The sequence below is a fragment of the Macrosteles quadrilineatus genome, unplaced genomic scaffold, assembly GCF_028750875.1.
Source record: "Macrosteles quadrilineatus isolate MER2022 unplaced genomic scaffold, UCM_ALF_1.0 Scaffold_5__1_contigs__length_97177068, whole genome shotgun sequence".
Lineage (NCBI taxonomy): Eukaryota > Metazoa > Arthropoda > Insecta > Hemiptera > Cicadellidae > Macrosteles > Macrosteles quadrilineatus.
The window spans coordinates 26,924,955-26,950,273 of record NW_026542598.1 but is presented as its reverse complement, the minus strand read 5'-3'; the positions used below and the strand labels follow the sequence as shown (position 1 = coordinate 26,950,273).

The 25,319-nt window shown below is 37.2% G+C and overlaps 1 protein-coding gene across 1 annotated transcript in view; it reads right to left on the bottom strand.

Annotated features, from left to right (window-relative positions):
• LOC128994744 (nitric oxide-associated protein 1) overlaps window positions 1–16,767 on the bottom strand; it is a 116,909-nt gene extending 100,142 nt beyond the window's left edge. The window contains exons 1-4 of the mRNA XM_054419499.1: window positions 16,120–16,767; window positions 14,090–14,277; window positions 13,616–13,865; window positions 11,908–12,114 (exon numbers count right to left, since the gene is read on the bottom strand). Coding sequence (XP_054275474.1) covers window positions 11,908–12,114; window positions 13,616–13,865; window positions 14,090–14,277; window positions 16,120–16,660 — 1,186 coding nt within the window. The 5' untranslated portion in view covers window positions 16,661–16,767. The remainder of the gene's footprint in view (window positions 1–11,907; window positions 12,115–13,615; window positions 13,866–14,089; window positions 14,278–16,119) is intronic.
• Window positions 16,768–25,319: the final 8,552 nt, after the last annotated feature.

Below are 25,319 nucleotides of genomic sequence, written 5' to 3'. Positions count from 1 at the left end.
GAAACGAAGATGATGTTGATGAAACAAAAAGAAGAAAGAAGATGTATGGGTGTGTGAGTGTGTGGGTGGGGGAGGAGGTTGTTAACTAGGAAGTTTGTCGGGAACAAAAACAGACCAGACAGATTTTTAGGTTATCCTTTCAAAGTTATTGAACAGGTCATTTGTACTTCCGACTACGACAGGGAGGGGAACATGCTAGGCTAGCCAGGGAGTGGGAATAAAAAAAGTAGGTTAGAGGGGGGCGTAAGGGGGGAGGGTTTGAACATTTGACTTAGGGACGTGGGATATATCATAATAGGCTAGTCAAGGCTCGGGGTTATGGGGAAGTAGGCTAGAGGGGGGCATCGAAAGTCAGAAGTTCTAATGACCTGTACGTAGGCAAAAAGTTTTAAAGAAACGTGGTTTTATCATGAAAAAGGTTTAGCGTCCATTTAAGACATTTATATCAGTGCAAGGTTATTAATTGAATGAACGAAGTGAATTCTCATACTGGTGTGAAATGCATCTTTATGTTGATCGAAATCTCGAGAATGACTAAAGTTATAAACTTGATGTGTTGCACAAAGATTCTATACCACTTTATCTTGCGACCATTAGTTGTTCAAAAATATTTGTTCCGTAATTATTATAAAATCTTAAAAAAACATTTTTAATTTTGTCCCATAAGATTAACATTATGAGCTACCTTCTTCTTCTTTTTATTTGTTTACATTTTACGACCTACAATTTTGTCGTTTACTTGAGACAAAGAGAACGACTACTCTTTCATCCAAAGAGTAACAGTCATACCGTATTCACATTATAACTAACTCTACAATTTCTAGGATAATAATGTATTTACGAAAATAGCACAATTTGTAGTTAACAAACTATCTACTAAAATGTATCGCAATTGATTTGAAAAATAAATATTTACATGTTTATTCTACAGGCTACGTTTCTTCAGTAGGCTGTGCTATATAATAAGTACGACGCGACGGTAAACGATGCCGTGGGTGAAAGTCTACTATTGTTTCCTAACTTGCTAAAAGTTAAGTGTTATCTTTGACTAATTAATATTATATAAGATTTCACTATCTAATAATCAATGGTTTTAGTTATTTTCGTTCTGGTTGTTCTTAACTAAATTAAATTTTAGTAAGGCCTCGCGTCGGTGGCTTTATCTATTCAGTCAGTCATTCAAATGTTGCCCCAAAATATTTAGATAAGTTACTGTACTTTCATATTACTGTATAATGATATAACCAAACATAAGTACTAAGACTTTTTTTATCGAATAAGGTTTTTTCATTTAATATATCTTTTTTCATCGGTCGTCTGCAGTTCACTCGCTAACTAAGACAGAATCAGAAATGCTGCCTTAAGTTAAGTTAAGTCTTAGAACATACTCCTCAAGGTTTAGTGCATTCTGCTATTGATAATAAGACGGCAACCTAAGCAGGTTTTAAAAGTTTGTGAATAAAATCCTATCCATTTAAATTACGTAGGTAAGTAATGCAATCAAACTGCATTTTAGATCCAACTCAAACCTCATCCATTAAGTTAAGGTTAAGGTTAACCTAGAACAAGTAGACTCAGTTCTGATGAAGAGCGGATGAAGCTCAGCCAATGGACACAAGAATAGGCAATAGGAAGGAGCTTTCCCGAATTTGGTCTGAATAAGTGACAAATTTTATTGAGTTTAATATTGAACTCTCAGTCGACTATGTGCCAACTGAGCTTATGGACCCTTCATCAAGTATTGAACACTAAATAACTTACTGTAGTTCAATAAGTGGAAACCTACTGCTTCAAAGAGCTAGCCCACTTATAATAATGCTGCTAAGGGCCCATAACAAAAGGACTAGACTACGCTTAGATAACCAAGAAGTGAAGATCAAGACGTACGGTACGAGCAGACGTAACATTGGGCTCACAGGTCTTCATCGATTGTACCAAGGCAGTGGAAGAATGGTGAAACAGAAATCATAATGCTGAGGTAGATAATCTTAACTTCAAAATATAGCCTAAACAGTATAAACTTTTGAAGGAAGGCGGTGAAGCGAGGAAGTGCTGTGTCATGTAAAGTTGTTTTGTGTAAAGTGTGTCTGTTGACATTAATTGCCTAGACGGCCGTGTTGCCTAGCCTAGGTATGGCCTGTCAAGTGTTTTGTTAAAATCTGTGTCTAATGATGTCACAGTACTATGTGTATTTGTTCATACAACAATCTGTGTTTAATGTGTTTTTCACCGTCAAAGAATGCAGGCCTACGGTAGAAAGTTTAAACTAAGAAAGGTAGGCCTTAGTATAGGCCTAACCCTAACTTACCTAAATAGACCTAAAAAAGTAATATAGCCTATAACTTTCTTTCAGCTACTAAGTTAGATCTGTGTCCTTATGTAGGCCTACTTAGATTAAGTTACCCATATTCAGGGGAACAGTTTCACAGAGAACCTAGCCTACGATAATTTATCAGATGAAATATTTTTGTTTAACTTAATATACCCTATATGCGATAACTTATCGTAATCGGTTCACTTTTAGGCGATACAACTTACCGTACCTATTTATCATGTAGGCCAAGGCCTATTTCAATATTGAACAATTTATGCCTACAAGATCTTTTTTTAAGGAGACTCTTTATACTGTGTAGCTTACTTTTTAGTTTATAATAGGCCTAATAACAAAGGTAACATTTCTAAAAATCAACATGAATCTTTTGACATGACAACATGAATAAGTTAGGCTACGGTAAGTTAACTTTGATCTTTTTCATGAGTTTATAAAAATGTAGGCTACCTATCTTACCTACTGGGTAAGTTACAGAGAACCAACAATAACTTACTTATTTTATTAAATGAATAACTACTTATCGGTTTGATTTTAACTTAACTTAATATCGTAGGCCTAGGCCTATTGAATTTAAGTTCATCATACATTTACCATATGATATATAAAAAAATAACGTTTAAAAAATCCCACTCCCCAGAGCCATAGGTACACCTACCGAGGTAACCAAACATTAAAGAAGCATTTTATTGTTTTATCCTTGGTTGTTTTGTTATTAGGTAGGCCTAGGCCTATTTGTTTTGTTTCTTTTGGGTACACTTCCATATCTGTTGGCACAAACAAACGAATGAGTAATATCGATTGATATATCAAATTAAACAATCGAATAGGCCTAATCAATATTACTCATTCGGTTGTTTGTGCCAAAGATATGAAACTGTACCCTTTCTTTTTATAGGCCTAACTTATAATTTATTTTTTGTCAATTGTAAGTTAGTCATAGACAGTAGTTTAGCCTAATTTCTTAAATATGAACAAAAACCGTACCAACCATAAATCAATTTGATGTTTAGCGACATACATTGGAAAAAAAATTGTAATCGAAAAATTGAATCGGATATGGATTGTTAAGATTAAATTTAACTTACTCATCCGATAAAATATTTGGCAATCATTTAGTATGTCTACATTGAAAAATGATGTAATTTTTAGATGTTTACTTACAGTATTTTTCACGCTGATTCCAAAAATGCAATCCGTTTTTGTCGGAAAGATTCCTAAGTGGATGTAAAACGAAGGCTAAAATTACGAATCTAAGGTTCATTTCGCGGTTCGGATAGTAATATGGCGTGGTCTGAACGGATCCGAATGTGGGCTGAGGACTGTGTGATCAAAGCAAACAGCTGTTTATACTTGACTCAATGCGGAATTAAATCAATTTGTTAAATAATCAGCTCTTAGTTAGGCATGTGGGGAAGGTAGGTTGGGTTTTATGCGAATTTGTGACCGTATTAAGTGTTTTGAAGTTAGGTTCGATTAGGAAGGTAAAGTTTAGGTTATAATGAACCGGCTCATTAATTTATGCTACTCCAGACTGTCTTTGCACAATTGAAATAGTGGTTGAAACACAATGAAATAACAATATAAAACATGCTTGCAAATCAAACAAATTGAAATATTTATCTTGTTATTTTTATCTTAATTTCAATTTCCATAGGTAGGCCTACAGTACTTTATTTGTTTCTATATACAGGCTTCTATTCTTCTGGTAGGCTAACATGGTCCTACAGGTTAAAATACTTAAATAATAAAATTGTTATGCATTTTAAATGGTAACATTGTTTTGCATCTTCCCTTAAGAAGGAGTTCCAGATTACTTATAAAGAAAATTATTTTTATAAAATAAAAAAGAATATAAGATGTTTTAACATTAAAACCTAATGAACTATGTGGCTAAAAAATGCATTAAAAATTCAATAAAAATTAAAAAGTGAAAAAAATTTTAGTAAAAGTTTTGAATATGCCCGACCGGGATTTGAACCAGGGACTCTAGCGTGGAACTCCGATCACTTAGCCACTATACCATGGCCACTTCTAATTACTTATTGTAACGAAAGCCATTACGAATACGAGAATCTAGGTCTCGTAATTTTAAGATAACATTCCCAAAAATTGTCTTGCTCGGTAGAACTTTTACCAAACGAAATTCGACTGACTACAACAGTTCCTACAGATTTAATCATTTATTAATCTTATAGACCTATCTATCAATGAAGTGAAAAATTGGAATATTTTTAAGAAAATGTCAAGAGGGGTTCACCAGTTAATTAATAATTAAAAAGTAAACCATAGATAAGTTAGGCCTAAACCCAATGTTATCGTTGGCTAACTTAAGTACTTTAATACTTTTTTTTTAATGGTCCTTTACTTATGCTAAAACAAATAGTTGGCAACCATATGACACAAAAACAACATTGATTGTGAAAGGCCTACAATAAACAACACTCTACAAACTAAACAAATTAAAACTATTTTTTTACCCATGTGTTAATTTATTTAAATTTTTTTAATTTTCTCTGTCAATGGTTACTACTGTATCTTTTTAGGCTTGGATTTTATAAGAATAAAGTGTGGATAACATAAAATGTTAGTTTGTCTCTTAAAACACTAATTTTACCAATTTCATATTCCATATCTGGTCAGATCTGGATGCCAGATACGATCAGATCTGGATGCCAGATACGATCAGATCTGTGATGCCAGATCTGAACTAATTCCATATCTGGTTAGATATGGGTGCCAGATCTGGAATATGTCCAGATATGTCATCCCAGATCTGGCCAGATATAGAATCCAGATCTGGGACCAGTCCACTTTTCCATAAGGGTTACTAACACCATTTTATGGCATCAAACTATTGAATATTATTCATAAGAATTCCGAATTAACCACAGTACTCAAATTGCCATTCGCGATAGACCTAGGGTACTCTTGCATTACTTGCTCTAGCTATTATAATTAACATTATTTATTCAATTTATGATAGGGCCAGGGGCCATCACGTAAGGTTTAAAATCTTGTAAATTTTATGTTTTTTTTGTAATTTGTATGGTTGATATAGGGGATAGAGTCTTACTGTTATTCAGTGCTCGATTTGGGGGGAATGCAGTGGAACGGAGTTCGGGTACCTCTCTTTCAGAAAGATAAAAATATTTGCATAAATAGGTACCTACATAAATGATATTTCATTTGACTTCAGTTAAAAAAGGTAACCTTAAAAAAAACTTGAAATGAATGATGAACGGTTTGCTGAATATAAGAAAGAATGGTATAAATATTAATAATTCTCTCAATGCACCGTAACAACGTGGTTACAACGAGGTTTTTACCAAACTATTTGCCGAAATCTTTAAAATTTGAATTCAGGGGATTTTGCGGGTAATCAAGACTTGATTCCGGCTAATTCCGGGGATTACCACCAGATTTTGCGGGTAAAATGAGCAAGTTGTGTTGGCAACGCTGGTCATCACTGCCACTGTCGCCTCACAAACTTGCGGCGGGCCGCAGAGGCAGGGTTAAGGGGCACCAAAGACTAAAGACAGATTATATATGGTAGCCTACATGGAATTGTCTTCGTTCATTCTCATACGCGACTTCGGAGCGTACTCCTAGTTGTTATTAAAACATTTAAAACATAGGGCATTTACATGTTTATTAAAGGGAATTTTAAAACAATTCAGGGTTGTTAATTTTAGGTTGATTGTTTGAAGAAGTAGGCCTATAAAACAGGTCCTTGGATCATCCATTTCAGACAGGGAGGGGATAAAGTAGGCTAGACAGGGACAAGGGAACTTAAAAAAATAGTAGGTTATTGGGGGGGTTTAAGGGGGGAGGGTTTACATTTTTGAGTTAGGGCGTGGGACGTACATTTGTAGGCTAGTCAGGGTCTGGGGTTATGGGGAAGTAGGCTAGAGGGGGGCATCGTGGGGATGGATGATCTAATGACTTGATTCTTTTTGGAGGAATAATCCTTTATTTCTCTGGGAATAGTGGGAATAGCAGGGGGAGGGTGGTTCTAGGTCATCTGGATCTACATTTGAAGAGTCAAGACACTGGCAAAAGAGACGATAGAAGTGAAAAACATTAGAAGATGATCGTCATGAGAGCATAGTGAGAAGTCTGAAGTCAAGAAACTGAGAAAACGCTACCTGGAGTACTCCAACAGGTTTGTAAAATACTAACTGTTATAACTTTTTATATTTGAATTATCCATTAAGACAAAATAACATTGAAAATTTGTAAATTAAAAATGTGCACCAATTAAAAACTAATGTAATGAATTAATTTTCTATCTCTGTCTTATTAGAACCTTATCTTAATTGCAATTTTAGCTAACTTTATAGACATCTTGAAACTTTTACTAACCACAATATTGATGTTCAGATGTTCCAGATTCCCTGAAAAGAAGATTATGTTTGCTTGGATCAAAAAAGAAGATGTATGGTTGTTAGTGCGTGTGGGTTTGAGGGGGGGGGGTGGGGGTTGTTAGCTAGGGAATTCGTGAGAACAAAAACGGACCAGAAAGATTTTTAGGTTATCTTTTCAAAGTTATTGAACAGGTCATTTGTACTTCCGACTACGACAGGGAGGGGAACATGCTAGGCTAGCCAGGGAGTGGGAATAAAAAAAGTAGGTCAGAGGGGGGCGTAAGGGGGGAGGGTTTGAACATTTGACTTAGGGACGTGGGATATATCATAATAGGCTAGTCAAGGCTCGGGGTTATGGGGAAGTAGGCTAGAGGGGGGCATCGAAAGTCAGAAGTTCTAATGACCTGTATGTAGGCAAAAAGTTTTAAAGAACATGGTTTTATCATGAAAAAGGTTTAGCGTCCATTTAAGACATTTATATCAGTGAAAGGTTATTAATTGTTATTAAAACATTTAAAACATAGGGCATTTTCATGTTTATTAAAGGGAATTTTAAAACAATTCAGGGTTGTTAATTTTAGGTTCATTGTTTGAAGAAGTAGGCCTATAAAACAGGTCCTTGGATCATCCATTTCAGACAGGGAGGGGATAAAGTAGGCTAGACAGGGACGAGGGAACTTAAAAAAATAGTAGGTTATTGGGGGGGTTTAAGGGGGGAGGGATTACATTTTTGAGTTAGGGCGTGGGATGTACATTTGTAGGCTAGTCAGGGTCTGGGGTTATGGGGAAGTAGGCTAGAGGGGGGCATCGTGGGGATGGATGATCTAATGACTTGATTCTTTTTGGAGGAATAATCCTTTATTTCTCTGGGAATAGTGGGAATAGCAGGGGGAGGGTGGTTCTAGGTCATCTGGATCTACATTTGAAGAGTCAAGACACTGGCAAAAGAGACGATAGAAGTGAAAAACATTAGAAGATGATCGTCATGACAGCATAGTGAGAAGTCTGAAGTCAAGAAACTGAGAAAACGCTACCTGGAGTACTCCAACAGGTTTGTAAAATACTAACTGTTATAACTTTTTATATTTGAATTATCCATTAAGACAAAATAACATTGAAAATTTGTAAATTAAAAATGTGCACCAATTAAAAACTAATGTAATGAATTAATTTTCTATCTCTGTCTTATTAGAACCTTATCTAAATTGCAATTTTAGCTAACTTTATAGACATCTTGAAACGTTTACTAACCACAATATTGATGTTCCAGATTCCCTGAAAAGAAGATGATGTTTGCTTGGATCAAAAAAGAAGATGTATGGTTGTTAGTGCGTGTGGGTTTGAGGGAGTGGGGTGGGGGGTTGTTAGCTAGGGAATTTGTGAGAACAAAAACGGACCAGAAAGATTTTTAGGTTATCGTTTCATAGTTATTGAACAGGTCATTTGTACTTCCGATTACGACAGGGAGGGGAACTTGCTAGGCTAGCCAGGGAGAGGGAATAAAAAAAAGTAGGTTAGAGGGGGGTTGTAAAGGGGGGAGGGTTTGAACATTTTACTTAGGGACGTGGGATGTATCATGGTAGGCTAGTCAGGGCCTGGGGTTATGGGGTGAAGTAGGCTAGAGGGGGGCATCGAAAGTCGGAAGTTCTTATGACCCCTGTATGTACAAAGACAACAAATTTTAAAGAAACATGATTTTATCATGAAAAAGATTTTATGGGTTTAAGACATAGTGCAAAAGAAAATTGTTACCAAAATACTTTAAAAGTAGGGCATTTACATGTTAATTACAGGGAATCAAGTAACAATTCAGGGTTGATAATCTTGGGTTTATTGTATAGAGAAGTATACAACAGGTCCTTGGATCATCCATTTCAGACAGGGAGGGGGATAAAGTAGGCTAGACAGGGACGAGGGAACTTAAAAAAATAGTAGGTTATTGGGGGGTTTAAGGGGGGAGGGTTAACATTTTTGAGTTATGGAGTGGGAAGTATATTGGTAGGCTAGTCAGGGTCTGGGGTTATGGGGAAGTAGGCTAGAGGGGGGCATCGTGGGGATGGATGATCTAATGACTTGATTCTTTTTGGAGGCACAATCCTGTTTATTTCTCTGGGAATAGTGGGAATAGCAGGGGGAGGGTGGTTCTAGGTCATCTGGATCTACATTTGAAGAGTCAAGACACTGGCAAAAGAGACGATAGAAGTAAAAAACATTAGAAGATGATCGTCATGACAGCATAGTGAGAAGTCTGAAGTCAAGAAACTGAGAAAAGGCTACCTGAAGTACTCCAACAGGTTTGTAAAATACTAACTGTTATAACTTTTTATATTTGAATTATCTATTAAGCAATATCTGCACTATCGAGGTAAGTTTTATCAGGAAGTTGGCTGGATATTTGGCTAAACTGTGTTGGTTCAATGATACATGTATGCACTAGTAAGGGATAGATTGATTAAATAGGAGGGCGGTTTATTAAGCAAGGACTTTTTTCATATAAATCCGTACGGTAGTTGGCTTGTACGACACGAGGCTCAAAACAGATTTACTGGCATAATTTGTGAACAGAATGAAACAGCTCTGTAGCTGTCATGTACATTTCGTTGTCTGTTTAAATAAATCTTTAAACAGTCAAATCTCTCGCCATAGAAGAGGTAAGGTCAGTGATACGTTTTTTGATTACTGGTACAAGAAACATCCAATGCTGACATTCATTTAAAATACCCCCGCCGCAGCAAACCTGACTAAGCGAATTTCAACTTGTGTGATTACATTTTTACTCAAATATTTCATAAATATGTCAAATTTATTTCAAATTTAAATAACATTAGATTTAACAAGTTCTTAGGTTTGCTGCTACAGGGAAGTTAAAAAGTGTTTTTGTCCTTACGTCAATAGTATATAAATAAATTTGCCAATTTTTTTCAATATTTTATATCCATAAACAAGTAAACTACAACAGTTTTCATTTTCTCCATAAAAATAACATGGGAATTTTAAATTACACTATTTTTGAATTTTCTCCGTGAATCTTAGGCATACAACAGCGCTTCAATATAGGCCCTACTAAATAATTTTTTTTTAGCTCTACAAAACGGTTTAGAAAGAAATTGCAAAATTTTTTGTTTTTGGGATAGAAAATGGGAAAGGCCCATTTTTACCCCATAAAACCCTCCATAAACCCCCGTTCCCATAGTCCGATTATGCTGGTTCGCGAACTCCTTCGAATAATTGTATGTTTGCACGTTTGTACCAAATTTAATAAAAATCGGATCATTTTTGCTCGAGTTATCGCGCTAACGGACACATATATATATGAATTTTAACGGATGGTGTTTTTGGCCTCTAGGGACCTAAAAACGAAAAATTAAAACGGTCCCGGGTCCAGGTCTTACCATGAGTACTGGTAATTGCTTATTCCCTATATGGGAAATTCACTAAAACATCTTGAAAGAAAATTGACACTCACACCAAGTATGGATCCTGCTCAGTGATTTCTGTGGTCTCAATCATCAACGTCTATTCAAGTTATCATGATTGAGAACAATAATTGTTATTTAGTTAATGCATTTTTAAATAAAATAAATGGTGTTGGTAAGATTTAGGTATAGTATAATTGTAACTAGGCTAATTTTAATTTACTTATGTTTATTTTTTAGAAATAAGCCTGACACCATTCTTTGTACAGATGTACATATTATGAATGATGATATATTTGATTTGATTTGAAGTCCATTGCTAGTTGATAGACAAGAATGGGGTAAAGTGATGAACATTGATATTTTACTCAAACGGAGTACCGTAGTGAGTTCGGAGGTGGTTTTAAATAGTTTTCTGCTGTTCCAATTACTTTATTTGAAGCAGTGACCGAAGTTAAAAGAATTCTGCATTCCGACCACGGTGTGACTGAACAAGAAGGATCGTAGAAGTAATAGAGGACATCTCTATGAGACTCTCATGGACTACAGTCAGCCTTGGATGTTTGAAAGAGGCCAATGAAGCAAGCAAAGTTTAATCAAATTCAACCATTGTCTCGATAGGAACTGATGAACATCTGTTGTTGGCCCTGTTCTTCAAATGTTTGCTACCTTCTAGGAACTCTCTAAACTGTACAAATTTTTTACCACAAAACACTTTTCTGCACACAAATCTATCAACTGAAAACTGTAAGTACCGGTACCTAATAAGGACTGACCCTTTTCTTACAGAAATTTGTCCCCATGTTAAAATTGAAGCCTAATTTTTAGTAAAAATTAGTGTACTTGAGTCGAGCCAACAATTAAGAGCACTGATGATAATTAGTGACTCATGTCAAATATGCTGACTTTTGTACCACTACAACAACTTATTGTACACTATATAGCATCTTTTATTTTACACTAAGAAACAACAACTAGGGGTCAACACATTCGTAGCCCTGGTGTGGCGCAGCGTCGAACGAACCCATTCAATCGCCGGGCAATTATTTCGGTCTGACGAATAGCAAATAACGTGCGGTAATGAGCTGCGTTACAACGAGAGTCAACAGTCAACATACTTTGATAAAATAACCACAGATAGCAGCTCTTGGAACGTAGCCGGTCATTGTATTGCCAATTGGAGGGAGAAAGACTGTACAACAAGTTGATTTCTAAGCCTACCAGAAGGGGATTTTACGGGGAAATTTACTGCCAACCTACACTACAATTATAGACTGGTATTAGAGACACAATAACGCGAACCAACCGGCAAGAACCTGAGCCACACTGACTGGGCAAACAATGCATTGCATGCTGTGTCCGGGAGACGCAGCCGCCTAGCACAACGGCACTTCATGCGTCACCGGGGACCCAGCCGCAGCGAATGTGTTAAAATTTAAGTGTACCTAATTTTAGACTGTAGCACAATCTTTTAGTGGTTTCTTCCTCGTACGTGTGGTTGTTGTAACCTATGGGATGCTAATTTTAAGAACAAAAAGTCAGGCTAGAACCTCAGTAAGTACAGGAAATTAATTGTTAAGATGTAATTAATTCTTGTCTTGCTTCAAGAACACAATAATAGTTCACAGTGGACATTCTACATCCTCGCTACAAAATCTGTTTGAAGAAAACTGATGAAAATGTGTCTTACATTCGAGTACGACACCCCTGCATTTTTAATGAAATTACAACAAAGATTTCACGAATGATTACAATTTTCTTGTGAGATATAAAGTAAAACGTAAAAATATCTAACCTCTATACTGCCAGATGTTGTAGAGTGCAGTGACGAGGTCCTCTATGCCGAAGCCTGTCTTGGCACTGACGAGGGCCGTGTGTAGAATGTTGGCCTTGGGAGGCAGCTGGGCGAGTAGAGCTTGCTTGGCCTTCTGTAGCATGCCTCTGGACCAATCTTGCAGCAGATCTACCTTGTTACCCACCACTACCAAGGGACGCCTGCGACCTGGCAGACATTAACATTCTGAGGAAGTTGATGTTTAATGTACAACTAGCTGACCCTTAGTGAGTAACATTGAGGGGTGGGTTCAATTGCCGACACATCTACAAAACTTTAATGGGTTTGGACGGTTATCCATTAAAAGCGCAAAAAAGTACATAATTCAGAACAGCTGGTTTACATACGCATAAAAGAAAATTCTGATAGTTTTGGTGAGGTAAATAAACTTATAAACATATATCACGTGGCCACCTACTTTTCTCGTTTGATAATTGGTCTATACAGTAGGAGTCTACGTATTTTAAAGGCAGAGGCTATTCGCACGTCAGACGTGCGCCGCTACCCCGCATGTCTGTTCCAAATTACGCCACTTTACGTTCCTAATCCAGTCACTTTTATAACTGCTTGGGAACAGGTTTCATACAAAGAAAACCTAGTATTAGGAACGGTAGTACCAGTACCTCTAAACCTCATTAGCCGAAATGGATGGAATCAACTTCATGTTATCTGCCCGCAACTATATATTGATTATAGAATGAAACGGTTCTAAACTAACCAAACTTGCTGCAACATTTCAAAATTCCGTTTGATAGCAGAATTCTGAAATGAAACTGTTCTTAACTAACCTGACAAAACATTCTGTAACGTTTCAAAAATTCCTTTTGATAGCAGAAATGGCTTTCGCGCTCCATCAACTGTTCTAGTCTAGAACGTTCAATTCTTAATATGCTCGTATTTTTATTTTTTTGCTATACATTTTTTTAAAGCTTCAAAATAGCAAAATGTTAAAGGAGCCTCCATCTCCAACGAATTTTAATGAGAGTGAGTAGGCCTAAAGTAAGTTATTCAAAATTGCTTCTATAAGTAACTTTTCCCTTTGCATTATTTTGCAATACAATACTGGAACTGGAATGGAACAGGAACGGGTTGCGACGTCATTTTGACGTGCGAATAGTCACTTCGTATTTTAAATCCAAATTAGTCTAATTATCAGGATAGTACTGCGGATAATCGTAGTACTTATAAGTGCGTATGTTAATCCACACCAGGGAGTATCGCATATACAGTGCATGCCTATAAATATCCACAATTTGTGACCTCCTAGAGGCTAGATTACAGGACAATGCCACCGTCCCAGTCTACTACGTTGGCCTAGTTATCAAAATCTTTGGCTTAAGAGAAGCACAATGGTTAAAATTCATATAAGACACAGGCTACCCTATATTGGATTTGTTGTTAGCCTAGTAGTTAGCATCTTGGACATCCCTGTAAGGACGGGTTCAATTCTCAGCATATCCAAAAAATTGAGAAGTTTCGGAATGCTTTCCCTTTAAAGCGTTATATATTCTTCCTTACAAAATGCCACTGACAAGACAATGGAATAAAAGCTGTAAAAATAAATTCATTAATGGGTTTTTCTTGCACAAAATATAAAAATATCAACACTTGAGTTATTTTGCAAGAAGAAATGCATAGTTAAAAGTTTTTGTTTGCTAAGCACACTCACCAACTATGTCAAGTATTCCAGGCCAAATACTGCAGGGGAAGTCTGTCATGTCAACCACCAAAATAACCATTGCTTTCTCTCCCTTGATCTTGGACAGCAGTTTCGGGTATGTGTCTGGGTCTACAGTAACTGACAACGCTGTGTTGTACTGTTGAAGGAAGTGACACCTTTGACACACAACTGCTCGTAACTGCTGTGGCTTCAATCCAGTGAATATCTCCTTAGGCAGGTAACCTGGGATGGCTGGATCCTGTCTCGCAACAAATATACACCTTTAAGAATCTAGAAAAATATCTTTGTTGCTTAACCATTTAAAGTAATTTAAATTGAATGAGTACTTAAATGAGTAGAGCTTAGGAGCTTTGGGAGATGAGTTGTATCAATCCAGGAGGTAAAAATATGGATAAGCTAGCTGCTTTTCCTAATGAAACTCTCCGATATTGTTGGACAAGGCCTCTAAACTGTTCAACCTACCTTACAATGTAAATGAGCACCGCAACCCCCACAAGGAACGGAGCTGGTAGGAATGCTGGGGTCAGCAGAGCCGTAGTTTATATCTGTTCTTTCATCTTCATCGTCAGTTTCTTCCTCATCTTCCTGCCTAACTGACACTTCTGCAAATTTGTTGTAATCATGCATCCAAGTCTTCTTATGTCTGCTACCTTATTGAGGAAATGTGAAATCAATAATATCAGTTATGCATTTACATAAAGGTACATTGTAGCCAGACTATTTAGAGCTGGAAAATATAAATGTTAACCTCACAACAAAAATTTACAAAAATACAAAAAAACACAAGATTTACAAACCAAAGTATTAGCCTATTTAACTTAGAATTGCTAATTTATTACAGCCCTCTTATAAACAACTACAGTAATACAATTATTTGAGAATTTAGCCTAACGGCCAAAATATGGTGCTACGTCACGTAAATTCAATTGCATTGGCCTATTGACTGTTGGTTGTTACACATTGCCATATAATGGTCCTGGGAACAATTTTTTTTTAAATCTTGTCCTTTTCCAAAGTGTGTTTGATATAGTAACTTATAATATAAGTTTTAGATGTTCTTGACGCTTTGACTATAGGCTATACAACTAGACATCCCATCCCCATGTTAAGGTTGTTGCCATTTTTTTTTTTTAATCAACGTATTTGATGTGAGCTCCCGACAGATTGTGCTGATATAAATTACTGATTTCTGTTGAATACACAAACTTTATTAAGTCAAACAGATGGAACGACTTATTGTTAGCTATAGCAACTGTAATCCAAACAGCTTGTTTTTTTGGACACACACAGCTTGGTTGTTGTTGGCTTGTTTTTTGTGATAGTTGTCGTGACAATAAAATTTGATCAGGAAAGAACTAAATTAAATAAGACTTTATTTAAACATGTATTTTGTAAGAAGTCAAAAACAATAACAATATTTGTTTACATCTGATAATAATATCCTAAATAAAACACATGTTTTATTTGTAGTGTTTATGAAACATCCCCCTCCCTTTTTAAAGATTGAGTTTCTCGGAGGATGTACTTCACGCCACGCCCGTGTCTAGTCTTGTATCTTGAGTTGTCCTCTAGTAGTTGTGCAGGGCTATACGTGTTCGATAGTGTTACAGTATGACAAGAGTGCCAGGTAAGGGTCTTCTTTTTCTTTAGGGTGCATTTTGCTATCTCCACTGCAGCCTCTGCAACTCCAACAGGAAACTGAAGAGAACCCACTTCAAACAAATAAAATCCATGTCACGCCTCCAGACAATTTTACCTTCAACCCCTATGATTGGAGTGCTAACTTCAACATATCTGTAAAAGACTCTCAGGACCAGATGGGACTCTCTTAACTGTAGGAGGGATGGTAATGTAAGGTTAGACTATAAGAACAAATCGTGTTTGGATAGCGTTTTTATGTAGGTAGCGGAAAATTGTAAAACACCGCTCCTAGATAAACCAGCCATTGAAAAACTTAACATTCTACAAGTTTTCCAAAGTGTTTCTTCGACTTCGACCAGCTGGTACAAAAATATCCAGCCTTTTTCAGTGGTTTAGGTAAAATGAAAGGAGCTTGGAATTGAGTTAAAAATGGGATCAAAGGCAGATTTGAGTGACTTGAAACAAAGGGAGAGAAATTACAAAGAATAGTACAAGAGAAATTATGACTCCAGGCATGGTGGGAAATCTCTTGGAAGTTTGAAATCTGGAGTCCTATAGCATTTGGATATCTGGATTGGAAAAACCTGGAACAGTTGTAAAACCAGCCACTGAGCCACGATGGTCAGGACTTCTTACAAAAGACATGTTTAAATAAAGTCTTATTTAATTTAGTTCTTCCCTGATTAAATTATTGTCACGATGATATATGGCGCAATCCTGACAATCGTGATACCTACAGTAAGTTAACTTATGTGAATCAAATAGTAGCACAGCCACAACAGACCTATTTTCAGCACCAGACTAATTAAAAACATGATCTAAACTTATTAAGAATTTATTAAACTACTTACATGAGATATCTTTGATTTCATTAAATGATGAACATGTATCACTGTCAAAGTCATCCTTATCAATGTCATCATTGGTACTGGCATAATTAGAGTCTATTTCCACATGATCATGTTTTTTATAAGGAAAGTTAATTTCTTGGTTTATTTCTCTTTCCGAAAGAGAATCTTTTTGTCTGGAAGGGAAAGTTTCATTGTTAGCAAGAGTTGTGCTTATGTAGTCTTTTGTAAAATACTTCAGCGCCAAGACTGGAGCACCGTTTAGTTTATAATTGGTTAGGTTTTCATCTTCTTCAATTTGTTGTTTCCTGTTGCCGTAAAATGTATTGTTTGTCTTTATAACTGAGTTATAAACAATTTTATTTTTAACAGTCTCATCCTTCTCTTTGTTATGTAATTTAAATTTGCTTAACTTTTGCAAACTGTAAGCATTAGGTTTAGTACTTATCACAATATGATTAGGCCTACTACCGGTATGTGAATAACTAATTTTTGAAAACAAGCGATATTTTCTCATTCCATTGTTATGTAGAAAAATAATCATTTTATGGTTCAACAAAAGTTTAATTGACAATAACGGTTCTAAAAGTAAAATAAAAATAAACAAAACAGCCTTCGAATAAAAGTACAATGGAAAACATAACCTCAAAATAATTTCAGTTAGATCTAGAGACAGTGTTCCCAGATTGGCCGTAGTCAAATATCGTACACGCGGTCCTAAATTATCGTATTTCACGAAAAATTATCGTACAATTTTAAATAACAATCGTAACTGGCTTGAGTATTGAAATACCTAATAGACTTATATATTTTTTTATTATAAATCTCAAAATCGCCATAAAACCATATTATTTTTAGTTTTGCACGTTGTAATCATAGTAGGTAACTGATATTATGTGAATATTTCTCAACCTCAACACAAACACTACACCAGTATTTTCCTTCCACCATGCACTCACGGCCACCTTTAACTACAGGCCGCGGCCTGGTAGAATTGGCATCTCCACAAGTGGTATGTTGTTCAGTGACAGACGTCCCATAAGATAACATGGCAGACAGGTGATATCAGCTCATTAATTCGCACTTTATTGATTTCAATTTAAATTTATAAACATAAATTTATTAAAATATTGAAAAAAAGACATACAGAATTGAAAACCGAAACAATATGAATTAAAAATCTATTATGTACATTTTAAGCGGAGTCAATATTGTCATAGTCCAGTAACCAATATTTCGTTAATACACAAATACCATTAGCTGCTTCACTTCCAAACAAAACAGCTGTTACAACACCTCTTGTGATGTTGCCACTTTGAAGGCCGAGGCCTGGAGTTAAAGGCGGCCGTGCGTGCACCCGTGCACCATCGATCTCTAAAATAGAGATCGATGGCGTGGTAATTCGCCAAATGGGCGAGATTATGTACGGAAGGTCTGTTCTTATGGTAACAGACTTTCTCGTGGTGTAGGAGAAGCAGAAGAAGCGAAGCAGAAGCATTCAAGCAGTTTAGAAGCACATTTCATGGAAATGGTTTCGTTTTAATTTTATTCATACTAACAGTTAACTTATAGTTTTCATAAGATTGATTTTTTTTGTATTGATTTTTATATCCCATCTCTAATAAATACTGAGTTTTGATTTAAGACAGCAAAAATGTTTCCAAATTTTTGGGTATAACCTCCCAAACCAATTTTGTAAAAGAGTACTATTCAATTGCCCAAATTATCGTACAAATAGCATTATCGTACGGTGACGTATCGTACATCGTACGGGAGGCTAAATTATCGTACAAAACGATAATTATCGTACGTCTGAGAACACTGTCTAGAGATGTGTCGCTGCAGCTGGAACTACATTTATCCACCGTTCCGAGAGTGGAACTCGTTCCACCGTTCCAAGCGGAACCACAATCCAGTTCCAGTTCCACTGGAACTACTTTTTCAGCTGCAGCTCGGTGGAACGATTTGAATGTAGTTCCGCACAAACAGCTGCAGCCTTTTTGTAAATTTCTAAAGATAGTTCCGGAGTAACTGGATTTGTAAAACACATACAGTTAGTTACAACAAAACAGCTGCAGCTGGTTTATTAATACTCTCACTAAACATGAAGTTCTAGCCTGTGCAACTGATGCGTTTTGACTTATTTGGTCTAATCTACAAAGGTTTGATTAGCGGATATGGTTGACATGCCTTAATAGAAATTCATTTCCTGTTTTTTATTTTTTTCAGGCAGGAATTAAATAAAAGTACATCAGTCCCAGTTAAGTCGTGCTCATAATATATACAAATTTAATTATCTCTTCCTCAGTAATCAGTATCGTGATAATTGTTTGTGTTTAACTTAATTCAGGATTTTTTCGCTATTAACTTTAGAATTTTATATTAAGAGTTAGTGTAAGAGGTGTTTGAATAATATTATTTTAACAATAAAAAAATGTATAATATGAATAATAAATGCATAATATGAAGAACCTCTAAAATAATTTATACCGGCCTTGTCACGTATTATTTTTAGACCCTAGATAGACAAACTAAAATAATCAATTACTTGATAATTAATACTTAATTACTTTCCAAAACACGATATTGATTTCTTTACAGTCGCTATTTTGCATTATTTAAAACAATATTCTAATTCAAGAACAGCTTAAACTAATCCGTCTCAAATTATGGTAATAAATTGAGATTTTGTTCATCCGCCCTTTTGCCTCGTTCCACAGCCATAGCTCCGCTGCAACGGGAAAACCAGCTGCAGCGGGCAAAACTAGCTGCAGCTGGAACTGCTTTTGGAACGAGTTCCACGGCGACCTTGGAACTAGCTGCAGCTGTTTCGGCCAAGTAACTGCTTGGCACATCTCTAGTTAGATCTGACAGCGACAGCAGGAGCAGGAGCAGACTGGAAACTGGAGCAGTGCAGTAGGAGCACTGGAGCAGCAAAACGGCACACGGAAGATTTCTCAGGTGCCGTTTGTCGTCAATAACTGCTGACGTCACTTTGAGGGAACACCATTACCGCAACGATACGGTTTAGGCCCTGTACACATGAGGTCGGCAGCCGCCGCGGTGGCCGCAGCGGCGGCCGCCTAGGACCGTACACATGGCAGCGGCTGAAGCCGCGGTTACGCTGCGGTTGTGGTGTGAATTGACCGTCGCTCGACAGCCAGTACTGGATTTACCCAATTATTTTTCTTTTAAACGCGTAACGCTTGACAAATCTTTTCAGCAAAAAACTCAACTAACTCTTGCTACGCAATCTTTTTTAGTTTATTTCCTAAACGTATCTTCTTTTTGTATTTCTGTAATGAACAGATCAGTGTCACATTTTTCTGGTTCCACAGCAGCACGCATGGCCATTTAAACTTACACTACGAGCACTACATCAACTCCAGCCACAGCTACACACTTCACCAACACAGAGAGCGATGTCCACAGGGCAAGCGCGCAGATGTCTGTGATCCTATATACTGTAGCACAGAAAACGTACTAGTACGTTTTCTGTGACTGTAGTAGCAACTGCAGTCAACCGCGGCGGCTACCGCCCTCATGTGTACGCTCTCAAGCCAACTCTAGTAACTTCAACCGCATGGGAGCCGCGGCGGTCGAAGGGAAATCTACGATCGCCGCGGTTAGTTGCGGTTGACTGGAAGTGGGCGGTTGCATGTGATCGGTCCCATTTGCTCCTTTGCACTTTCAACCGCCGCGGTTCCCGCGAAATAGCAACCGCGGCGGCTGCCACCCTCATATGTGTACAGGGCCTTAGAGCCATCGGTCTCGGTGGTGTAGTGGATAGCGTCGGGATAGCGTGTCGGGCTGATAATCCTAATGTACCGTGTTCGAATCCCGCTGGTAGCACTAACTTTTTGTCAACTTTTTTTCATATCAGCAAGTTTGGTTGGTTTGGTTAGGTTATGACAGTTTAATTTTATAATTGAAAAATTAAAAAATTGAATTTTGGCATTTATAATTTTATTTTATTAACAAAACTATTTTTAGATTAGTAAACCTTCATTCGATTTTTTTCACTATCAGCACGTTTGGTTAGGTTATGACAGTTTAATTTAATAATAGACAAATTATAAAATTGTTCTTCAGACGCAGCAGTTAGTGACGTCAGCAGTTAGTGACGTCAAAGTGTCAAACGGCACCTGATGAATCTTCCGTGTGCCCCACCGATGATTTTACTCAATAAAAGAGATGAAAAACAATAGATGGTTTATTAACATAGTTGAGAACAAAACTGATTAAATGTAAACAAGTAATATAAATTTCAGAGTTAAATTTGGAGATAGCATTACAAAATTGTACCCAATTCAAGCTGGCGTTCCCCAAGGAAGCGTTCTCGGACCTGTACTATATACGCTATTTACAGCCGATTTACCTGAAAATGTGAATACTTCTGTGGCCACTTTTGCTGACGATACAGCTATTTTAGCGTCCCATCCTGATCCAGTGGTAGCTTCACTTAATCTTCAAAATTCCCTAGATGACTTAGAAGAATGGTTGCAAACATGGAAAATAAAAGTGAATGAGAGCAAATCTACTCATGTGACCTTCACTACCAGATTAGGTACTTGTCCTCCTGTAACCTTAAATAATGTCCAAATTCCACAATCCCACGAAGTGAAATATCTCGGCATGACGATTGACAAAAGATTAACATGGAAAAACCATATCTGGAATAAAATAATGTATCTAAATTTAAAATTTAAAAATCTTTCCTGGCTCCTAAATAACCGCAGGGGGCCCACGCTTGCGTGGGTTCGTGGCCTGGGCGACCACGCGGACCCTAGCTCTCCCAGAGGGGAGGTAATTGCCCGGTGTTGGAACCGGCACTTCAGGTAGACCATAAGCTATGGACGACTGGACAAGCCAGCCTCTTTGGGTTGTACCCAAAGTGAGAGTACCCAGTGACATTCCCTCCATTCAGGGTGGTGGGGTGTTCAGCTCTGCTAGTGTTGATTAAGTTCATAGATCTTTCACCTGCCTGTAGCTTGTGGTTGTGACTGAGTCCTACCTGTTGTGTACGACTGACATTTTGTGAGGCATATCCTCGACTTTGGAAGTAGCCTCGTCCTGGGAGGTGAAATACCTAGCCCCCAGAGGGGAGGTAAATGCTCCGTGTTGGTATCGGCATTTTCAAGTAGGCCACAGAAATGGACGACTGGGCATTGGGTCCCAGTGACATTCCTTTATCCAGGATGGAGGGGTGTTTAGCTCTAGGAGAGATGGAAGTGCATCATAATCTCTAACCTACCTGTGTCTGTGGTTCTTTGGGCTTCGGCCTGCTTGTTGTGTGCGACCAGCATTCAGTGGGCAAATCCTCGACTTTGGAAGTAACCTTTCCTGGAGGTGAAAACGGGCAAGTACCCGTAGCTCACGGGGACACTCAAGGGCAACGTAACTTTCCGCAGTGTGAGGGCAACGGTTTGTAGGCACTTATGCAAACCAATCCCTGTCTCTGAGTACGGACGGTATGGTTATCTTGAGTGTGGGGGGTTCTTCCCGGAACCTCAATTGAGTCAAGGGTGTCGCCACCTCTGGTGGATAGGTTCATCCGGGTGGGTCCCACTTCTATACCTGCCTCTTTTTGGGAAACCCTGATGGCCTGGCAGTGATGTTGGGTCTGACGGGCAAACGAAGTAGATCGGGTGCTGGGTCCGAGCCCGCCAGGGGTATCTGGGGATCTATCGCTCTGGTTATCTCTGGTTTCCCAGCAATGGGTAAGGCCTCGATCGGGTAGTGGTGTAAATGGGAGGTTGGGGTTCAGCGTGCTGACGGTCCCCTTCCTCCTGGCTATTGATGGCGGGTTCTGCCTGTCAGGGATTAGATAGGTCCCGAGTGTTGCTTGCACTAAATGCGTCGGGGCGCCCTACCATGGACCTCTAGGTCCTGACCTAGTGGAACCCAGGTGGAGTGACGCTTAAACAAGCAGCCGGAATCCCTGGTTAGGATTGAGGGGCAACCCTCCTTCCGAAGGGTCTGCTTCGGCAGCCGGCGAGCCTGGATGACCTTAAGTCATCCGCCCATGATGTGCTAAAGGCTGATGCGTAAGCTTCGGCCTACATCATGGGGCCCGGGTATGTCCTAAAGGATAGGTACCGGGTATGCAGTCAGGGGGCTTCGGCTCTCATGACAAATAATAATGGCTCCTAAATAGTAAATCAAAATTGACCATTGCAAATAAATTATTACTATACAAAGTAATCCTGAAGCCAATTTGGACTTATGGAATCCAACTGTGGGGAACGTCCAGTATGTCGAACATAAACATCATCCAACGATTTCAGTCAAAAGTTTTAAGGTTCATTCTGCAAGCCCCGTGGTATGTTATAAAACAATATCCTTCACAAGGACAGTGGAATTCCTACGGTTGAAGAGGAAATAACCAAATTTAGTGCAAAATATCTAAAGAAACTTGAAAATCACCCTAATCACCTGGCTCTAAAACCTCTTGGACAACAGTACCAGTATATACAGGCTAAAAAGGATTCATGTTTTGGATCCAAGCACACGTTTTGTTTGAACAATTTAATTTTCCCTTGTTTATTTACATATTTTTTTTTTCATTGAAATATTTTTAAGTTAGCTCTGTCAATGGACAGAGATTAACTAACGTTTTATTAAAAGTTGTTATTGTATTTGCTAAATGTTCAAAAAATGAACAGATTGTAAATAAAATTGTGACAAAAAAAAATAAAGTAATATAAATAAGGTCGTAAAAATTAATAAAACATATGATTTTATCTTCAAATGGCAGCCAGTAGAGGATATAACAATGTTGTTGATTGGCCAAATAAATTCATTGTATTCATTGTACGTACATACAGTACTTCTAACAATATATAATCAATGATAATATCTATCTCAGTCAAAATTATTAGTATACTAGCAGTACCCGTCCTTCGTACGGGGTTGGAATATAAGTATAAAATGCTTATTGCAGTTATACTCAAGCTTTGCGATTGCAATGGGTGGAGGACACAGTTTGATAAAATTTGCTTCTTTAAATTTACAGTATTCTATAGTATTACACATCTACCATAGCCATAATGTTCTACCATTTTACCTAAACAATAGAGAAAAATAAATTATCAATTCGCAAAATATCACAAATTATTCATGAAATGAAAAACATATACATAACTGTAAACAATCCTACTTTGACAGTTCTCATTGCGAATCACAGTTTTTTGTTGCTGCTTAGTTCAAATTAGCTGTTTTCATAAATGCAAAAAAATATAGTGCTGCACCCTGTTGGTAAATCTTATAACTTTTTAATGCTTTTCCATATCATAGAACCAACTTTTTTAGTTGAAACAGCTGATTAAATTCTTTAATTCCCTTTAAATATGAATACTCATAAGGTTAACATGGGGAATTACAGAGCCACTGGGGCGGAGCCCGAAAGGATTTTTGAGATAAGAATATGCCTATATGTTAATCGGGAATGTAAGCTATCATCATGCCAAATTTCAGCCCAATCCGTCCAGTGGTTTATGCGTGATTGAACTTCAAACAAACAAACAAACACACAAACTTTCACATCTATATATATAATACGCTAAGCCGATTTTTGTGAACAGAACTCCTCCCTCATTTTTGGACCGATTTTGATGATTAAGGTGTCAAAAGAATTGCCCTGATCTGTAGTTTTGCAAAGTGTTTTTCGTTTTTTTTATATCTTTATTAGTTTGGGCAGGATCTTCCATCAAAGTTAGGTTTTCTCCCATAAGATTAACATGGGGGAATCAAAATATTTAATTGGAAACTTTGCCTCCTCTAATTTGAGAGAACGGCTGGGCGTAGAAACTTGGTAGAGGTGTCCAAAGAAAGGTCTTTGGTCTGTAGATGAGTTATCAAAAGAAAAACGAAGTAATACGCTAAGCCGATTTTTGTGAACAGAACTCCTCCCTCATTTTTGGACCGATTTTGATGATTAAGGTGTCAAAAGAATTGCCCTGATCTGTAGTTTTGCAAAGTGTTTTTCGTTTTTTTATATCTTTATTAGTTTGGGCAGGATCTTCCATCAAAGTTAGGTTTTCTCCCATAAGATTAACATGGGGGAATCAAAATATTTAATTGGAAACTTTGCCTCCTCTAATTTGAGAGAACGGCTGGGCGTAGAAACTTGGTAGAGGTGTCCAAAGAAAGGTCTTTGGTCTGTAGATGAGTTATCAAAAGAAAAACGAAGTAAATTAGCCTAGGGCTCTGCCCCAGAAGCCTTTAAAGATCCCTCCACAGATTTGTTTACATTTTGGTCAGGTGGATAATACTTTTTAATAAAACAGCTGGTAATTTTAAAATTGTATTTTAAACAACACACATTTATTGGGAGTTACTGAATTGTCCAAAAGAAGTATTTGCAATGTTATTTTCTTATTTTAAAATTGATTGTCTTTTGTATCATGTCATGTTTTGCAATATAAAGTTATTTTACGAAATCAGTGGAAAATCCTTTTATCACAATAACTCTTACAATTATTTCTTATTGATCATCTTAAATCTATTTTACGAGTTGGTGTCTGCCTTTTTAACACCTTATTTTCCTTATATTTTTTCACAGTGGCCTATATTACGGACCATGGCCCACTGGGTTGGTAACATTATTGAAAATAACACGACATTTTGGCTGTAAAAATGGCCCAATGAGTAAATACTATCTAAGCAGCTATTGTCATGACTGAAAGATCATCCTTTTAAACTAGATCACATTATCATTTATAAGATACGTTGATTAACAATTCATGTAAACATCAATATTTACGTAACAGCCAATTTACATTATTTTTAGCATATGAATGAGGAGGCCCCTAACAGTTCAATAATAAAAGCCAACTTCACTTAAAGTATATTCAACTACACCTAACATTCCGTAGAGAGATTATATTGACAACTTGATGTAACTGATAAGGCTGAGACAACTAACTGACATCCCCCATGTCAAGGAATGCCAGCTTTAACAGTAACCTCACAACCAATTTCTTAAAACTGTGCTAGAGGGTTATTCATTGGCACAGAAGTACGATATGAACTTACGCGACGTGACGAAGGAAAAATCAAACTTGCACTGTAACAGATGTACCTCCCTTTGAAGTTAGAACGTGTCTTCCCAACAAAGAGATTTTTTTTTTTCAAATAAAATCATAGATTAATTTGCATAACACTGATGAAATCACGGGAGTGTTTAACTACAAAAGATCCGC